Genomic DNA, 19,781 nt, shown 5'->3' with positions numbered 1-19,781 from the left:
GTATTTTCATTTGATTCATTTTATGTTCGTTACTTTTTGCTGTTTTGTTTTTATTCCTTTTATTTATGTTAAAGTACTTGACTTATTTTTGTCTTCATTGAATGACTTGCTTTGTTTATAAATTCCATTTTCTTTTTTTTTATCAAATGGGAACATTTGATGACATGAATTGTTATTTTTTTACTTGTTGATTAGGCTCATACAAATATTTAAAAAAAAATGTCATTTATTATTAAAATGCATTTTTTTTTTCAATATCGTTAGCTCATTCCAGGTGTATATAGCTATAGGAGTCGTCTCACTAGGTCCTGTCTCGGCGGAGTCGCTGGTAGGCAGTTGGACTAAAAATCCAAAGGTCGTCAGTTCGCATCCCGGGGTGGATGGAAGCTAAGGTATAAAAGGAGGTTTGCAATTGCCTCAACAATCAAGCCTTTAGACACCTAGTTTTGAGTAGGAATCTTTCAATCTGTAGAGTGAGCAATTTGATTTTTTGATTTGATTATTGACAATATGGGTATCAAAGGGACGGGATTTTTCACACATTTCAAAAGTAATAATTATTTTTGTTAAATACACCCAAAGTTAAAGAACGAGGGGATAGTCCTCACGAAAAGAAACGTGAGGAAAGTGCCATTTTGCGAGAGTATAGTCCTCTCGCGTGTTCATTCGTTCATTGGAACAGTTCATCCTATTGAGTGGTTTATATGGACAAATGACCGCCACTTAGTCACCGAACCATGGTGGCCTATACGGCAAAGGCACGGTTAAAAATGCAGAAGGTCTTGGGTTCGAGTCTCGGTAACGGTACTTTTTTTGAAGATGAACCCATGAGTAAAGTACTCTGCCTGTGTGGATCAATCGGACCGCGCACTGGACTCACAATCCAGAGGTCGCCGGTTCGAATCCCGAGGCGGACGCAAATAAATTCTAAGTCTAAATATAGGTTTTCGGTGCCCTCTCCCCGTGCCATACCTTCACACTTAGGAGACCCGGGAGGCGGAGTCTTGTCGCAAAAAGAACGATACACGCCTGTGTATCCGTTGACGAAACCGCAAGGTTTAAGAGGGCCACATAATAAGGTGTTACGTCGATTCCGTTTTTTTTCCGTTCCAAAAGTACTCTCGGTAATTTCGACATTTATCCTCTCAGTCCGAACACAGTACCATTTTACTACCGAATCGTGCTCTTTATCCTCTCGTATGCCGATGTCCAGTTCTGGGTGTACAAAAAAGTACAAAACTACGTATCTTCGATTTCAATGTGGATTTCAAATGGTAGTAAATTTTCCATACGTTTTGAAAGCTTATATAACACATTTTTTTAATTGACAAAATTTTCACAAAACTACGTATTTTCGAAAAAATACTGAAAATTAAAGTTTTTACAATGAGGGTATCAAAATAACGATCTTTTTCATACCTTTCGTATTTTTTTTTTTGATTTCTTAGTTTAGTGAAAATTTTGAATGAAAAATAAGGATCACCTGATGCCCAAAATGTTCGAAATTTATTAAAAATTCCATATTTTTTCAGTCCCATTTTGAAAAAAAAACAACAATTTGGAATATTTTATTCAAAACTACGAAGTTTTGTGAAAATTTTGAGTATTTCAAAAATATTACTATCGAAGTGCATAAAAAATTCCTGATCATTTGATACTCATCGAGAAACAATAAAATTTAGTTCTTTTTTGAAAATACGTTGATGTGATTTTTTTCTAAGTATTTTCAAAAAAGTATTAAAGTATACTTTCGAAATTTTTGCCAAATTTCCGATCATTTGATACTCATATATTACAAAACAAAAATTTGGAGTATTTTTTTTTTTCAAGTATATGTACTACCGTTCTACGCATAATTGTCCCATGTCAGTTTTTGACGATTTTGACTTTATGCCATTTTTAAGTTTAGTCTGATGTGTACTTTAAGAAAAACACATAAAATCTGATACTTAGTTCGGAAACTCATCAAAAACAACACCAAGTCTGTTTGTCCCATCGTTGAACTTCTACGCATAATTGTCCCATCAAGTATTTTCTTACACGGAATCATTAGTTTTACTAAGCATTATGCCTTGTTTACCTGTTGTATAGCAAGAGGATCACAAAAAAGGGTGATAAACTGCTAACTGGGGTGATTAGGGACACGTAGGGCGAATAGGAACCCACGGGACAATTATGCGTAGAAACACAGAAATCGGTCGAAAAATTTCAATCGCGTTTTTCTCAGTTGCACTTTTTTGAACATGGGACAATTATACGTAGAACGGCAGTGTAGCTTTGTGAAAATTTAAAGTAGTTCCAAAAAAATAACATTGAAATGCAAGAAAAATTGCCGTTTGTTAGATATCCACATTCCAAAAGACAAAAATTTAATATTTTTTGGAAAGAGCGTAGGTTTGTGAAAATGTTGAGTATTAAAAAAAGCATTACTACTTTCGAAATGTATGAAAAATTGCCGATCATTTCATACCCATGATGCAAAAAACTATAACTCGGAGTATTTATTCGAAAAACATTACATTCTAAAAATATGTACATAATAAAATAAAGTTCGGGTTGATGCCTAAAAATGCTTTTTGAAGTTTTAAAATTCGGTTGCGTATTGTTGCTGTCAAAACTTTTCAAAATATCAGTGAATTAATAAAAAAATACAAAAATGATTTTCACGTCATTGCGATTCCATATTTGATTATAAATGCACAAATATGTGATACAATACACGTTGTACAATGATTTAAAATCATCAGGTGACACAATAAAAAGAAATTGATTCTAGTTTTGATTAAAAGTTATAGATAAAATATATTTTTTGCAATTCCGTCGTGAAACTACTTACTTTTCCTGCCATTCTTGAACGACGAAATAGCCTACTTTTCTGTACCAAAAAATAGCAGAATCGAATAGCAACACTTTTCAAAATAAATGCTGAAAAGTTGAACATTTCAGCACTTGTTTCGAAAAGTAACACTTTTCAACATTTTTTTGATTTAAACGATTTATTGACAAAATACATGAAAATTTGACATAAAATTTCACTCAGTGTGTGTTTTTTGGAATTGCAAAAAATGTTGTATGGAACTCGTTGCAAAACTTGATTTTTTCAGCACTCTTCGTATTTATCCAACTCGGTGAACCTCGTTGGATAAATGTACGACTCGTGCTGAAAAAATCTTCTTTTTGCATCTTGTTGCATAAACTACTATTAAAATTTTACATAAAAACAACGACGTTTCATGTCGTTTACACAGTAAAAAATGGCGTGAATTTGGAAGGTGTAATTTTGGAAGTTTAAATATTACCTCTTTAATGTTGTAATTTTACCTCAATTTTGACTGAAAAAGTGGCATTACACCGGAAAAGTGGTACAATTACATATTTTCAGAGGTAAAATTACACAGCTTTTCTGACATAAAAGATATACCCCTTCCCAGATGTAATATTATCATGATTTTTTTACTGTGTATGAGAACATGAGTATTTGTTTTAAATACGGTATTATTTAAAAAAATATTGCTTTTTAACTGTACTGCTGGAATTTTTTTTACAAATTTGAGCAATGACAATAACATAAGTATTCTAAACACGCTATCAATAAAAAAATTTAAGGTAGTTGTTCAAAAATTTGCAAACAACACTTCTTTTGAGCATTTCTTGCTCTCCAAAAAAAAATTGTTTATTTTGATGAAATCTCTTCCACGGTCTCGCCACTATCAACATGTGGCTATGAGACTTTGAGAGCGGGAGCGTACTTTATCTGGTTCGCGTTATCTATCGACGCACGCTGATAAGCATGAAGTAGTGGAAGATACCAACCTGTTCATGAATATCCACAGTCTTTCGTGATAGTCTTAACCTGTAGGATCGATTCAAGCAGTTTTTATTAAGAAAATTTAACAGTAAATATTTCTAATGATTTGGTAAAGATCTTGTCTTTTGTTCGATTATTTCAACAGTGTAAAGTTTCTAAAGCTGAAAACGACAAAACGAATCTTTTAGTGATGAAATCAGCATGAATCACCTAGTTCACACCTTATCGAATACATGCAATATCTTATGCGACCCGTTTTATCAAGTGTGCCTTCCGTACATGATTTCTAATCGATGAATAAACAAGTGAATATCTTTACATAGTTTCGAGAAGTAACCCTGGCCTGAAGAACTCGAGCTCATTAGTGTACTAATTTATAAACCCTTCAGTAGCCGGACACACACGATGGGACTCCACCTTAAAAAGGCCATATCATGCTTCCTCATACTGGTTCCGCTTCTCCTCGGTAAGCCACTCCTCCGTTTCAAGCATAGTCCCACCGTGACTCGCCACAATTCCTTCCACAGTCGAAGCTTACAACATTCCACCGGAGTTGATTCACTGCTACCGCGGAAACATGACCCTTCCGTCGGTGGGCTTCAACCAGCAGCTCCTGCTAGAACTGATCCGCAAGGTCGAACGACTCAACCCAACCACACTGGACATGCGGATGTTGAGCGTCGAGTTGATGCATCGGTAAATGAAACCACTTCTTAAATGAATTGCCTCAATAGCTATGATTCACCGTAGTCTCCGTATCGACGGCATCGAAAAGGCCCCGGGGCTGCAGGAAACCGAACTGCTGACTCCGTACAGCACCCGCGGAATCATGGTCCCCAAGTACAAGCTGCTGCTTCAGTTTGTGTCCAACATTCCCGGGTCGGTGGAGTTCGAGCGCTTTCTCAGTCCGCTGGAGATCTGCTTGCTGCACCGGCTGCTGAGCAGTTCCGTCGAGCCGTATCAGCGCGGTGACGAGCGGATCGTTTGTCCGGGAACGCTAGCGGAAGTCAGGAATCCGCAGGCACCGTGGGTGACGAAGAACAAGTGAGTTGAGCGGGTTTGAGGTTAGATCTTTAAAGGCAGCTTGGTTTTTCGATAGGAGTCAACGTAACCAAACGAGCAGTACGACGTTCGACAGACCCATCTCGAGGTGTCCGTTGGAGCTTGGAATGTATCGCAGTGATCGGTATGGTTCCATTGCGCCAGGAGTCCTGGTGACCTCGATCGCTGCAGGTTTGCAGCCGCAGAACGTGCGGATCAGCGACTTTATCTCCGCGTACAAAAAGAAGAATCCGTACGAGAATCTGGAAACAATGGAGCGTGTTGATACCAAACGTCAGCTGGAGAAGCTGTTCAGCTCGATGGAAGCGATCGACAACACGTACGTTGCCGGGTTGGCGGGTGATCTTGCGGAAGTCTGCCTGTATCAGGGTCCTTACTTGGGAACGGATCTACGCGTTGGACTAGCTGGGCAGTGGAATGATACGTTCTTCCCTAGAGCTCGTCACCTTGCGGCAGGTCACGAAGGACGCTGGGAGATGACGGATAGTGAGATCTTGTCCGGGATCGATGGATACTTTCTGGCGCAGAAGGTACCGGATTTTGTGAGTAAAGTTAGACGGTTGCGGCTTTCTCAGGTATTGGATATGTACTACAGCGGGCGAGGGATTCCCATTGTCGCAATTGAGAATGTACGAGATCGGAAGCTGCACAACAGTCCGCTGAAGGCAAAGCGTCCGAAGAATACGGAACTTCAGGAGGACTCGTTGAACGAGCTGTTTAATGCTGCGGGTAAGACGAACTTCCGAAAGATCTTCGGTGAAGAACGGGATCATGGTCCGGCGGTTGGGATTGCAGAGCAATCCATGCCGGAAGACGCCAATCGAGCTTGCTTTCGAGGTCGGATTCTGCAGTCGATTGACAAGGATCGATTGAAGCAGGAAACGTTCAATTTTGTGCAAGTTCTTCAGTACACGACCGGTAGCGTCGTGGTGGAGGACTCTCTGATGAGAAGGAACTGTGATGCGGCTGTTGATCGGTTGTTCAGCTACGCGACAACGTTGGTTGGTGCGCTGTCCGATTGTAGTACGATCGGTAATTCCGATACGAAACCGAACGTAGACTTGATACTGGTGATTGATGGTTCTAGGAGCGTGTACGAGAATCAGCGAATGATCTTGTAGGTAACAATGGTGTTGAAGATCGTCTGGTTTTCTGATAGTTTCATGATTTTAGCCACGTCGCTGAAATGATTGACATTTCGATCTACGGATCGCACATTTCCGTTGTCAACGGTCAAACTGGACAGTTTATGGTTAACCGAACCAACAGCTTATCTAACGTCTTCGAGCAACTACTGTATTACGAAGGATCATGTAAGAACCCAAGATCTCTAGATCCTTTTTCCCAGATACCAATCTGTCATTTCCATAGATCCCTCAACCCTATCGCTGTCCGCGAGCTTCAGCTCGATCGTCGCACACCTGTCCGCCCAGCTGGACCATGAGCGGTCGTACCGAACGGTGGGAGCCAGCTCCCCGGTGATCATGGTCATCTCGCAGAACCAACGCGTTGCGCAGAACGACTTTGAGAGTGCCCGCCGGATGCTGACGACTTCGTTCGAGCAGTTTCCGGATCTGTATTTTGTCTTTCTCACCAACGACGTCGCTACGTTTAGTCAGCTAACGGACTTTGTAGGTTTCTTACTAAAATTGCGGATTTGCAGGGTATCTAACTGATGATCATTCGCAGACTTCGGTGGACCACAGCCGCTTCCCGTTCGAGGAGCACTACAAAATCATCGAGTCCAGCTCGGTTGATCCGCAGCCGTTTACGGATCTGCTTTCATCCACGCTGAAAGCGATTCCCCAGCGGCTGGTGGCTCCGTTCTGTCGAAGTGCCGCCAACCGAGACACGTGGCGAAACGTCAACATCCGGGAGGACTACGAGCAGTACCTGAGTCCGAACGTGGAGTTGCGGTACCGGATCAATCATCGGTTCCTGTGGAACACCGGGGATGTGGGGATTCAGTTTCAGAACGCGAACTACGGCGAGTTTACGGTTTGTGGTACGATGAACCATCAGTTTACGGATTTGGCTTGTCACAAGACCAGCTCGGACGTTGATACCGTGTGGTTTAATTTTACTGGGTTGTGTTCTGGGGAGGCGGGTTCCGAGTGTAGGTCGTTGTACTTTCTGGTGCAGATGGACGAATCTAATATGAGGTGTTTGGAAGACGACTGTCGCTATCCGGATCAGGTGCGGATCAACATAAAGCATCAGGGATTGCGGTGTCCTACGGATAGGAATGGTGTTGGAAGGGTGGTAGTTGGTTGGTCTTTTTGGGTTGTTGTAGGATTTTTTGTTTTCAAGATTCTTGGAAATAATTAAAAGTATATTATAAGTTTAGGAAGTAGCTGTATACTGACCTTTATTGGTATGTTAATGCATAAACAATCTCAAAGTATTGTTATTGCTGTTGTTCAATAGAAAAATATCACATCCAAAATTCTACATGCGCCCCTTTCAAATGTTGCTCAAGATTTATCATGACGAAACCCAGTCTGCTCGAACAACCGTACCTAAACACAGCTATTCTGGCAGCTCTGCTAGCACTTTTCGTGAATGGGTGTGCTAGGCCACCTGGTGGCGAATAGCCGCAACAATTTACACGGATGTATTTCCCCTCGATTCGCCCGCAAGTTCTGCCATCGATCGGTAAAGTAGGCTGGCCCGTATCAGCTGAGTTGTGCAAAACAAACAAAAACAAACGAGTTCCATCTCGCTCCCTCCCACGCAAAACACGCAATCTGTCAATGTTCCCAGAGTGCATCATCGCCTACTAGGCTGTGTTAAGCCGTGTGCAACTTCCAAACTGTTTTTGCGTTGTGTGTTGAAGTTGTTCGAGGTTTTATCATTGCGGTTTATGCGTCCATTATCAATTTGTAACTTCTGATAAGCCCATTCCCGGCTGTAGTGAAGAGTTGTTCGAGTAATTGAAGTGTTATTCCCAGTTTGACGTTCGATCGGTGCTAGTCGTGCCAAAAAGTGCGTAAGTGCAAGTGAATAATTGGTGGGTCAAGTAGGTCAGTGTCCTTGCAGAGAGAAGCTACTTTATCGGTGAGTCACTTAAGCTTATCTACACTAAATTTAAACTCAAAACTTTTAAACAAAACTAAATTTATTCACTCGGAATCGCCGTGTGTATCCGCAACCCGTGCATATCCTTTATTTCACTCTTCAACGTTTCGGTGATCAACCGGTGTTGCTTCACCGTGGACAGCCCCTTGAACTCGGTGGTTTCAACGAAAATTTCGTACATCGATCCGCACCCGCCGGAGATGTCACTGACCACAACGTTCTTCGCCTGTAACCAAGCCAGAGAACAACAATATTTCATAACTGGGTTAATCTGCTCGATTGTCTCTACCCATTATCAGCAAACAACACTGATAAGAGCGCGACCACTTGGGGTGAATTTTCGCCTTCGACTTACCTGCGGGAATTTGCCCTGAAGTGTTTTCCTCAAGGATTCCTCGGAGTACTTTGCCGCTCCAGCGGAGCCCGACCAAACGCGGCTGAGAATCTGAAAGTTCAAGGTTGTTCAATTTTCAAGTTTTAAACAAGAGTAAACATAACCTCCCAGAAGGATCCATCTTTCGTAACCCTCGAAACTCACCGAAATGTATCGCTTGCCAGCGATTCGTATGAGATTTGAACTCATGTTGTGTGAAATTTTGAACCTCTCAACTTCCTAAGCTGCCTCCGAGCAATCTTACCACTAGAACTTACAGGCTAAAAACTGGTTCAGTAATTTTTTCTCGGTGAAAGGAACCAAATCGAAAAAATATATCGGCACCAGTGATTTTGTGCTTCTCGACTCTCTTGGCTCTGCCGGATTTGTTATGAAATCAAGCATTGCCTGCTTTGCTTCGCCCATGGAAAATGTGTTCTCACGCGGAGACAGCAATTTGGGGCGAAAAGCTCACGAGTTTGATAAGCTCGTGGTGGGTGGACAGTGGGTATATTTGCATTATACAGCAAGGTCCAGAAAATTAAAAGAAATATGCGAATTTCTCTTACGTTTACGTTTATTGTATGTAAAAAAACGTATGTACCTGATATAAGTATTCAATTCTTCAAAAATAATGTTCAGATTTTTTGTCATTATTCTTGTCAAAACATAAAAAATACAAATCTTAATCTTAATTTAGGTGACTAAAAATTTCAATAAAAATTTAACTATTTTATTGAAAAAAAAAAACAAAAACATTTCATAAAAATATACACTAAATCTAAGTTCATACAGAGCGGATTTTATAATTCGAATTTCGTTACTTTGAATGTCCGCTAATTCGAATGCTCGCTAATTCGAACGTATTCGAATTAAAAAGCACTCAACCGTCAAAACCAGTTGTCAAACTGATGTTGACGTTTCAACACCTTTGTTCGACGCTTTCCGAACACGTGGTTTCAAGCTTTTGACAGCTGTCAGTCGTTCCAATCAGCGGATTGGGATTCGCTCATTCGAATGCAGTTCTATTCGAATTAGCGAATCCGCTCTGTATTGTTATTTCCATCTCTTATTTTTTTTTTTGTTTTATCTTAAAGAGAATTTCCAGCAAAGCTAAAAGACACATGTCGCCACCTATAAACAAATAGCGTAAAGCTATGATTTTTTAAAAAAGTGTGTTTTTTCCTTCATAATCAACATTTTTATAAAACCTATGCCGGATTCGGATGACAAAAATTATTTCCAACAATGTGGTACACAACTTTCCAATATTTGTTTGATTTTTCTATGAGAAAACTGTAAATTTAGAAAAAGATTGTAATTTAGACTTTTTGACAAGAAAGTTTGTCAAAAATCAATACAAATTGTTGAATATACGTTAACACATCTGTTATCAACTATATAACGGTTTATTTCATTGATATATACGGGGAAACTTATTATTTCGTGTTTCAAAACATGTTTTGTCTTCCTCACTTTACTGAGGAAAGGCTATAAAATCACTCGGAAAATTAACTTTTTAATTAGACATCCTAGACCTACCTTCTTTTGTACATATCGACTCAGAATCACCAGCTGAGCAAATATTGTCTGTGTGTTTGGCTGTATGTAGACATGTGTACCAAATCAATGTCACTGGAATATCTCGTCACAGGCTCAACCGATTTTGGCCGGAATGGTTTTAATCGATCCGTCTTAACGTCCCCTAAGTTGCTATTTAAATTCATGCAGTTTTATCATGTATTTAATATGTTACGTTAAAAAAACTGTTTCATATTAAACTAAAATTATTGTAAAAAGGGTTGTTTTTTCATGAAACCCTCACATGTTATATATTTTTAGAAAGCATATGAGAAGACCTTTTAGGTGGAGTAAGAATTTTCAAGATCTGACTTACCTATCTCAAATTACAAGCAGTTTAAATAATGGTCTGAATTCACATAACCTTAACTGGTCGGGTCTGATCGCCACGAAAAAGCCGTGTAGAGGGATGCCATTTTCCTCAAAGGCCGTGTCTGTAAAAACTTGACAAAAAGTCTGTAAGTAGTCTGTTTTTTTACTCATCACTTATTTTTATTAGGACTTCTTAGGTGCTGCGAACGTTAGGGGAGATCCATAAACATGTGGACACTTTAGGGGATCACTATAAATGAGAGGAAGGCACCAACCACCTAAAGGTGGATTAAGTAACGTTTTTAAAGTAAAAGGTCACACATTTTTGCGCACCCAAAAAATTATGTTCATTATTTTGAAGCAAAAAAAAAATTCTCGTCTTTTGCAACAAGTTTCATTAAGATTGATGCAGGGAATCATGAGAAATAAGCAATTTTGTTCTTAAATCCAGCAGAAAAGAATACGATTTTTGGCAAGTAACCTCATTTTGGCGCCACCTACATTTGAAACACAGGCGCAAAATGGTTATAAAATTTGGTTATAAAATCAAAATGGTTATAAAATTTGATAAAAAATTGCTCATTGATTCTAATAAGTTCTTCTTGTTTTGCGTAATAGACTTCGATTTCAAATTTTACGGACTTATCCACTTACTTGCAGGGTAGGTAAACCATCACCATCGCACTATCATTGATGCATATTTCGGTGCGTTCCTCGTCTCTTAAAATTTCTCTTCTCTTTCGCAGCCGAGTGATGGTCGGCTTGCTATCGCGAATATCGAAAGCCCATCACATCGACGAGAAATACCCTCTCGCTGGCTCCGATGGAACTATCGTTCCAACCGGAGAGGCACGCACACGAAATTGCTGTATACATACACTGGAGCTCACGCACACAAATGAACTCATTTCTACAGGGCTTACGGGCGAGAGAATTTAACGATTGCTCTTTCTCTTGCTTTTTGAGCGAGGGGACTGGCTGTGTGAGAGATTTTTTTCCGTCTTACGCATCGGTTTGTTCGTTGCTCGCTATTTCATCGGCGTCGTTTTCGCTTCGCTCTCTTGATGCAGTTTTGGGAGAACGCCGAAAATTTGATGATTTGAGCGAGGGACGATATCTAAAAGCCCTCGCCATCGGCGAGGAAACGAGAAAATACCATCCCTGCTTACTTGTGGATGTGTGAGAACTACTGGTATACTTGTGTTCACTGCAATTACAGCGACAATCTGCTAATTGAATAATTTCTTAATTCACTAATTTGAATGCAGTTTCATTCGAATTGACGAGTCTGCTTTGAACTACGACTTTTTTTTTAATTAAAATTGGCTTAAAATTTAATACAATTTATTTTGAATTTTTTTCTTCAATTAAAATTTAAAAAATACATTACAAACATTACAAATTGGACACACATCCCAGTCGGAGTGTACATTAGACTTTATGTGTGCTTGAAAGCTTTTTTCCTTGTTACTTGCGCTAGCCGTTTGCAGATGGAGTCTTGGTCCGGCAGTGGTGCCAGATTGTTATTGTAGCCTGTTTGTATTTAAAATTGCTTTGAAAAGTATAACTGAAAAAAATATTCCGTCAATTTCCAGAATAAAAACTACATAAATAAACAATTAGATTAAACAACAAGTAATGAAAATTAAAAAAAAGCTAAAATTAAGGCTTATTTTGCTTTTACTGAAATTTTCGTAAATACATTTTCAATTTGGAAAATCAGATAATTTAAAGCCTAAACTAATTTATTTTAAGTTTTGTCCCTTGTACCTAAGCGAGGCCACAAAGGGCTAAACAAATGTCTAGTTCGATTTCTAAAATTTTAAAGCAAAAAGTATTACCAAATGCTTTGGGCATTATCACATTTATGCTTTTGTCTCAAATTTGATTGCGCATTTTTTCACAAGGGAGATTTCAATTGTTAGTTTTTAATTAATTTTTGATTCCTGACATTTTTGTGAAAAATTATCTTGGAGAAAAAAGACAACAACCTTAAAATTTATTTTTTAAATGGCTTAGATAAAATGATTTTTTTTACTACAGTTCAGACTCGTTTATCCGATGCGATCCATTGTCTGATTTCGTTTGTTTTGAGCTCAAAAATGACAACAAAAATTCCATAAAGCGTTTTGAAAATTTGAAATCCAAGAAGGCGGCCAAAAGAAAGTCGACGAAATATTGAGAAAATGCATTACGGTAATATAGCAGACAATCAATTACTCAAATTTAATTAAATTGGACCGCAGAACTTGAATTTGATACCAAAGTAAAAAAAAAATATAAAAAATGTCCATAATTTGTTTATTCAATATTTCTAACAAACCTTCGGACAATCGAACTTCAGATATTCGAACCTTGGATAATCGAGTCTGGTCTATTTTTGAAATGATATTTTTTTCATTAAAAATAAGTCATTATTTAATAATTGCATAAGCTTTTTCAAATGTTTTAAATTTAAAATTCTTCTAATACAATTCAACGAAACTTTCCATTACTGTTTGGAACAATGCAATGCATGAAAATTACACTTGTATGCAACACTAAACTCCCGTTACAAACTTGTGTGATCAATCAAACCAACCGATTCTGAAAGTCATCATCACATCTCCCAGCCACCCAGTGCACCCCAAAATCCAGAATCTCCCCGCTCGTGACCACGAAGTGGCCTCATCAGCATCCATCTTAGTCTTAAACGGCACACGCGTTGGCCCACCATCACCGCGATATCTTCGGGAACGGTCGTAAATTTCCCGCGCACTAAAAAAGCCCGACTGCACAGCACAAATTCCAAGAACTGATCGGAGAGTCGTCGATGACCATCAGCTTCGGTGGAGAGCAGGGGAAAAAAGCATTTATCTTTGAAGGTCCAGAAGGTGCGACTTGGCGGCTTGAACGCGTCTGATGTTCCTCCGAAACGATCGAGGACGTTTCGACCCTGAATTTGAACATTTTGGTGAAAGGTTTCAAGCCGCCGAATAGATAAGTTTTGATGGTTGCAGATCTGGCAACTCTGATCAAGATTGTGAGTACTTTTGGGGGAAATTTCTGTTAAGTGTTTTGGTACCTTTCTAAACAAGTCATATTGGTAAACAGTACAAAACTTTCAAACTTTCTGTAACTAGGTTGTTTTTCCTACAAACTGCCGTGGCAATTTCCGCGCCAACATCGAGCGTTGCATATTTCATGTGTTTATGTACAACTCAAGCCGCTGTTGTTGTTATTGTTGTGTACGGCCACCACTGCTTCTTCTGTTTCTACTTCAAGCCCAAGGTTTGTTTACTTCTTTTCCCCGAAGGCCCCTGCGCTTTGTTGTTGTTTTTCTCCGTCTGCGCTTTACATCCTCGTTCCAGTTTGGTTTGTTTTCCTTTTACCCTGCCTGCATCATCTGCCTCAAGACAAGACTTCACGTCTTGCTGGGGCTACGATGATCAGAGTTCCCAAATGAACCGGATAGGCTAGGTTCACCAATAAAATTGGTTCGGCTTAAGCCTCCTTTTGTGGTTCAATCCTGGTTCAGTGAACCATGAACCATGGCTTAAGCCAGGCTAACCCGGCTAATGAAAACCATGACTATGCATAAGTGTTACGGTGCAACAATGCTACCGTGTAACAAATATAATGATGTAACATTGTTAAACCGTAACATTGTTACAACGTCATATTTGTTACTCCGTAACATTTATAACACCGTAACATTCGTACGCTGTTACACCGTAACAGTGTTGCAACGAATGTTGTGGTGTAACAATGTTACAGTGTTGCAACGAATGTTGTGGTGTAACAATGTTACAGTGTAACAATGTTACGGTGTAACAATGTTACGGTGTAACAATGTTTCGGTGTAACACTGTTACGGTGTAACACTGTTACGGTGTAACACTGTTACGGTGTAACACTGTGTTGCAACGAATGTTACGGTGTAACACTGTTACGGTGTAACACTGTTACGGTGTAACACTGTTACGGTGTAACACTGTTACGGTGTAACACTGTTACGGTGTATCACTGTTACGGGACCATCCATAAACCACGTGGACACTTTAGGGGGGGGGGGGGTGTATGGCGATTGTCCACGATCCATACAAAAAAGTTTATTTTTGTATGGACAATTGTCCACGAGAGGGGGGGGGGGGGTAACAGAATCCCAAAAAAGTGTCCACGTGGTTTATGGATGGTCCCTACGTTGTAACACTGTTACGGTGTAACAATGTTATGGTGTAACAGTGTTACGCAGTAGTAGATTTAGGGTTGAACAGTATCATGGTGTAACAGAGCTCGCCGTTTAGCCTAACATTCTTTGATCAGGTTCAAGCCTGGTTCAAGCCAATGGTTCATTTTGGCTAGCCTCGCCTGGTTTGAACCAAATGAACCATGGCTCACGGCGCTCGTTTAGCCTGAGCCGACGATGCTTGCCGACGTGTGGAGTGAACCTGAACCAGAAAAATGAACCTAGCCTAGCCGATGGCTTAGGCTAGTGGGAACACTGACGATGATCGTCATCATCACGATCATGCGCTTCTTCGTGATGATTAGCGATTTCGGTCGGGCAGCCAAAGTTGAACATCTTCCCACAGGCAAGACTCGCCCGAGAACACGGCCATAAAAAGGTGCCTCCAGAACAATAACCCCCTTCTGTCTCTGGCTAACGATATGATCAGGCAAAAACCGGGATTGACTCCGGAATGTGTTGGATTTTATTAGCACTTAAAGCGCCACACGGGAATGAACCGGTTTTGGGGGAGAGCGTGGTGTAAACATCCGTCACCGCGTCCCGTCGTCCGTGTGTTTGGGTGACAAACGAGGACGCCACGACGTGCGCAGTTTCGTGTGGTATTCAGCGCAAAGATCTTGCTCTGAAAAGTGTGGTGAGAGCTTGCGTGAGTTTACTGAAGCACTTTGAACGTTTGTCGTCTCGTGTTAACGCGTCAACCATGGCTAAGTGGGCTTCTTATAGTTTGAACGAGCGCGCGTGGTTAGTTAGCGGAGTGGAGTTAACTAGCGGCGGCTTGAAATGGGAATGCGATGTTACGCTAGTTGTGTCGGATGAAAGCATGGTGATCGAAAGCAGAACATCATAATGCGAGGATCACCGGATGTATCTGTTGATGATTTTATCTTAGAAAACAAAAGATCCTGTAATTTACAGATTGTTGGTAGCTTTCTCAGTCAAGTTACTAAGTTCGGACTTTAAGTATTTGAGAAGAACTGTGTTTTTATTAAGTTTTTCGCTTTTTTGCCTTTAGCCTTTATTTAAGTCAAAAGTCCAAAAATAATTTCATTTAATTTTTTTTTAATTTTAATAACGCCATGCCTCAAATTTACGTAAAAAAATCGTGATTTGATTATCTGAAGTAATTTTTTTCGAGGCCTTCGGAAAATCGTGTCTGGACTGTAATAGGTTCCGTTTAAAAATGAGCGCTAATAACGGTGCACATAAACCAGAACTTTTGCACCAAGATTTTTGTTACAGATATTTTATTATCTTCAAAACAACGGGAACTATCTACATGATTTTTTATTCATCCCCTAAAATTACTGTCTTCTAAGCGATTTACAACAAAATTAGTCTATTTTTACAATCAGATTGTTGCAGGATTGGGTTCATAAGTTTGTCAATTTTGGAATAAGAAGAAGACAACTTCCTTGGTTGCTGTGCACCCTTAAGTGACACCGATATATACTATTTTTTCATAATGGTAGTCCGAGCAAAAAATCCAAAATAGTAGTTTATGCAACAAGTTGCAAAAAGAGGATTTTTTCAGCACGAGTCGTACATTGATCCAACGAGGTTCACCGAGTTGGATAAATACGAAGAGTGCTGAAAAAATCAAGTTTAGCAACGAGTTCCATACAACATTTTTTGCAATTCCAAAAAACACACACTGAGTGAAATTTTATGTCAAATTTTAATGTATTTTGTCAGTAAATCGTTTAAATAAAACATATGTGGAAAAGTGTTACTTTCCGAAACAAGTGCTGAAAAGTTCAACTATTCAGCACCCATTTGAGTGCTGAAAAGTAGCACTTTTCAGCATTTATTTCGAAAAGTGTTGCTATTCGATTCTGTTATTTTTGGTACAAAAAAGTAGGCTATTTCGTCGTTCAAGAATGACAGGAAAAGAAAGTAGGTAGTTTCACGACGGAATTGCAAAAAAAGATTTTATAGATTTTTTTGCGTGTCTCCTGTTTTCATAAAAATATATTAAACCAAAGTTTCGCCGGCGTGGTCATTTTTTTGTGGCCCGCGGGCCCATTTTGAAAGATCATTTAAAGTGGCCTTTGTGAACCTTCATATTTTTGATAACGTTTAGGCTTAGTGATTTTTCACGCTCGAAAATTGCAAATTTCACGGGGACCTCAATTTCAAAACACCAAATTTCACGCAAATTTCGCGGAACTTGAAAAATGTTAAAATAACTCTGAAAATCCTATGTTTAAATCACAGAAACTACTTTTTATGCTTCATTATGTATTATTATGTAAAAAAAAATACTAAATTTGAATGCGACAAAAAAATTCTTCCAATTAAAAAAAAATCCTCCTGGTTATTGGATGGGCTCTATATATTTTTTGAAACAAAATGAGTAGGGCACGCGTATTCTCATTTACTGAACTGCTCTTTTAATATTCGACTAACAAAGCTCAAATGTTTTCGCTAATTTGCTTCTGTTATATCATTTTACATTTTATTGAATTTCATATCAAAGCTAGATTTGTTCAGTCAAAATGAGTAAAATAAATAGAATTTTCTGCGTCATTTAGCCCATTAAACATATTTCTAAGGGTTTTAGCTCATTTTTCAAAAACTAAATTTATAAACATTTTGAAAAAATAATATAATTTTTAACAAAATCTTAATTTTTATTCTAAATGAGAAGAGAAAACAAAAAAGGAGTATTTTTTAACTTTCAAGGGAATCATCTACCCAAATAAACAAATATCGTTAAAATTTAACAGGCCCAAAAAAAATGTTATGTTTTTAAATTATGATTCCAAAAATAAAAAAATACTCTTAATTTTATTTTGAATAAAACAAACCTTGATTTTTTTAATTTCTTTCAAAACTATACCTTTCAAATAAAATAGCACTAAAATTTTTAGTACAGCGAATGAAAATATTACTAAATTTTGCTAGTTTTTAAAAAACTAAAAAATCTCAACATTTCTTCAAATGGTTCATATCAACTTGACACACATATATAATCAAGCTTTTTAATTGAAAACTAATAAAATTTCTTTTCTTTTTGGTTGAAATATTTATTAAGTTGTTAGGCTAGTACAAATTTTATTAAAAGTTTTTGTCTCCCCCCCCTCTCCCCATCCCGTTGGCCCGAAAAATCAGGGGACAAAAAAAATATTTTTTCGAAAAACTTAAACATTTCAATGGATCAGCTAAAATAAATTTTAAATTCATTCCCCTGCGTTTTTCATTCCATTTTTAGAATGTTTGGGATCATTTTAAGAATGTTTGGGTTGATTTAAAAATCTTTCGAATTTTTGAAAATTTTCGATGTTTGTTATCGCAAAATGTTTTTTTTTTGTTAAAATTTTTGTTTTCGTCAGATCTTACATTTTTTGAAAACTAATGATTGCAAAACTACTGAACTAGTGTAAAATGCATTTTAAAACTTTTTTTCCATGCAAATGTTGAAACTATGGCTTGTTATTTCAACATTTTTATTTTTTATTTTTTTTGCCCATATTTGCATTCAATGATTTGAGAAAATTTATAAATTTAACGAATTTCACGCCGTCTACGAAACCGTCAAAAATCATTAACCTTATATTAGTAATAAAACCAGGGTATTCACTCGCTTAATTCTACAGTAGTTCATGACATTATTTTTATTCCTTTTTGAGTTTGATAAGTTATTTTATGAAAAATCGTTACATTTTCATACAAACATAAAATTTCACGGAATTTCGCGGAAAAAGCCAAATTTCGCGGATTTCACGCTGTCCGCGAAATCGTGAAATTTCACTAACCCTAGTTATGGGGTGAGATTGGGTGATACAAATTTCAGAATTTTTGCGTAACAAAATCTCACCCTAAAGACCCAATGTCACTCCTGATGACGGTAATATTAAAAGTCGACACAAATATTTTTTTGTTGAAGATCCACCTTATTGAAAGTTTAAATGTGATAATTGTAATTTCGTTAAATTTTTATCAAACATTTCTGAAAACTTAAAAACTTGATTAAAGTAGAAAACTTTAAAAATAGCAAAAACATAGGTATTACTTATTAGCATTAGATTGAGGTAGACCAAAATTTATTCAAATTTTATTAAAATTGGAGGAATAATTGTTGAAAATATAAAAAAAAACTGCAAAAATTCAATGGAACTAGACGTGCAATCGATTGAAAACGATTTAAAATGCATTTTTCTGTGTTGCTAATAATTTTTAGCATAATTGAACTAGTTGAAAAACATTTTGAATTTTTGTTAAATTTCAATGTACAGTTACTTTTTTGCAAAAAAAAATATTTTTTTCCATCAACACTAGGTTTTTTCTGAACTTTAGATTGAAAATTAAGTGCACTGGTATTATGATTTTACAACCTTTTTTCATGGAAATGCTGATATCGTGGCTATTTATTTTTTTCATTTAAAAATAAGCCATGTTTTGTTCTCTAATATTTTAATGATGAAATTGTAAAAAATACATGCAATTAAAAACAATCATCTAAATTTTCTATTGTTATAACGTAATTTATTCGTTTAAAATAAAAGCAAATTTTTCACATATAGCCCGCAAGCTCAAGTTAGATTGAATGTTGGCCGCTGTTCAAAAACTTTAAGCCTCCTCTATTAAATCGAAAAAAATCACATTTTAAAATGTTTAAATCTCAAACATTATTTAAAAAAAAATATCATTATTTTTAATAATCTCCAAAAAAAAATTTTTCAAAAGAAAAACAGAAAGTCAATGAAATTTGTTTCCGTTTCCTTTCCTTTCAAAACTTTTCTGGGGTAACAAATTATTTTTGCTAGATTTTTTTTATTTGAAAAATCAATCAATTGCATTTTTTTCAGAATACATTTCAAATTTCAAGCCCAACTTTCATTTTTTTCAGCAAAAACGTATCACAAAATGTTGTGTATGTTATTACAGTTATACATTTACCTAAAAAATGGTAAAATATCAATGAATTTATCAAAATATTTTTTTTCTTTAATTTTTTTTTATCTGAACAAGACGATCTGTTTTTCCAAAATTCAAAGTTTGTAAGAAACCTGAAAAGCCTAATTTGATAAAAAAAAGATACAAAAATAAACGTTGTACGATGAATTTTGAAAAGTTTACAACCAAGAGACCACCCGTAAACAACGTGGACACCTTTAGGGGGGGGGGATTAACGATCATCCACGCTCCATACAAATTTTTTTTTTTTGTTTGGAAATTGTCTATTAGGGGGGGGGGGGTCTGAGATTTCAGAAAAATGTCTACGAAGCTTATGGATTGAATTCAGTTTTAAAGTATTTTTCAACAAAAACTTTAATTTTCAGCAATGTTTTTTTTTTATCTCTAAGTATGGAATGTAAGGAGTTGTATTTGATGTG

General features: G+C 37.4%; 3 protein-coding genes across 5 annotated transcripts in view; 2 read left to right on the top strand and 1 right to left on the bottom strand.

Annotated features, from left to right (window-relative positions):
* The first annotated feature begins 3,843 nt into the window (after positions 1-3,843).
* LOC120418150 (uncharacterized) lies at positions 3,844-7,274 on the top strand. Of its 2 annotated transcripts, none has more exons than XM_052708312.1 (8): positions 3,844-4,113; positions 4,198-4,274; positions 4,336-4,504; positions 4,559-4,852; positions 4,908-5,987; positions 6,044-6,183; positions 6,242-6,501; positions 6,560-7,274. In XM_052708312.1, exons 2-8 carry the CDS (start codon positions 4,214-4,216, stop codon positions 7,196-7,198), a joined length of 2,643 nt encoding a protein of 880 aa, XP_052564272.1. In that variant the 5' UTR covers positions 3,844-4,113; positions 4,198-4,213; the 3' UTR covers positions 7,199-7,274. The 2 variants fall into 2 exon arrangements, with proteins under 2 accessions (XP_052564272.1, XP_052564271.1); XM_052708311.1 differs by having other exon boundaries at positions 3,844-4,140.
* Positions 7,275-7,627: 353 nt separating this feature from the next.
* Positions 7,628-19,781, top strand: part of LOC120418156 (xaa-Pro dipeptidase) — a 165,859-nt gene continuing 153,705 nt past the window's right edge. Inside the window, exon 1 of the mRNA XM_039580454.2 lies at positions 7,628-7,927. The gene's annotated coding sequence lies outside the window, so the exon portion shown is untranslated. The remainder of the gene's footprint in view (positions 7,928-19,781) is intronic.
* LOC120418154 (bolA-like protein 3) lies at positions 7,971-8,766 on the bottom strand. Of its 2 annotated transcripts, none has more exons than XM_039580453.2 (3): positions 8,487-8,714; positions 8,304-8,393; positions 7,971-8,174 (listed from the first exon to the last, which is right to left on the bottom strand). In XM_039580453.2, the coding sequence occupies exons 1-3, from the start codon at positions 8,529-8,531 to the stop codon at positions 7,989-7,991; spliced, it is 321 nt and encodes a 106-aa protein (XP_039436387.1). In that variant the 5' UTR covers positions 8,532-8,714; the 3' UTR covers positions 7,971-7,988. The 2 variants fall into 2 exon arrangements, with proteins under 2 accessions (XP_039436387.1, XP_052564274.1); XM_052708314.1 differs by having other exon boundaries at positions 8,127-8,174; positions 8,600-8,766.

The sequence above is a fragment of the Culex pipiens genome, chromosome 2, assembly GCF_016801865.2.
Source record: "Culex pipiens pallens isolate TS chromosome 2, TS_CPP_V2, whole genome shotgun sequence".
Lineage (NCBI taxonomy): Eukaryota > Metazoa > Arthropoda > Insecta > Diptera > Culicidae > Culex > Culex pipiens.
The sequence above is the reverse complement of the archived record's forward strand: the minus strand, read 5'-3'. Positions and strand labels throughout refer to the sequence as shown.

What these genes read in the sequence shown, in the direction of transcription:
- LOC120418150 (XM_052708312.1), top strand. Translation starts at nt 4,214, where the DNA reads ATGGGACTCCACCTTAAAAAGGCCATATCATGCTTCCTCATACTGGTT. An exon ending in CCGTGGGTGACGAAGAACAA is followed by an intron (nt 4,853 to 4,907) that starts GTGAGTTGAGCG and finishes GTTTTTCGATAG; the next exon opens with GAGTCAACGTAACCAAACGA. An exon ending in TTAGTCAGCTAACGGACTTT is followed by an intron (nt 6,502 to 6,559) that starts GTAGGTTTCTTA and finishes GATCATTCGCAG; the next exon opens with ACTTCGGTGGACCACAGCCG.
- LOC120418154 (XM_039580453.2), bottom strand. Translation starts at nt 8,531, where the DNA reads ATGAGTTCAAATCTCATACGAATCGCTGGCAAGCGATACATTTCG. An exon ending in CTGGCAAGCGATACATTTCG is followed by an intron (nt 8,394 to 8,486) that starts GTGAGTTTCGAG and finishes TTGAACTTTCAG; the next exon opens with ATTCTCAGCCGCGTTTGGTC. An exon ending in TTCAGGGCAAATTCCCGCAG is followed by an intron (nt 8,175 to 8,303) that starts GTAAGTCGAAGG and finishes GCTTGGTTACAG; the next exon opens with GCGAAGAACGTTGTGGTCAG.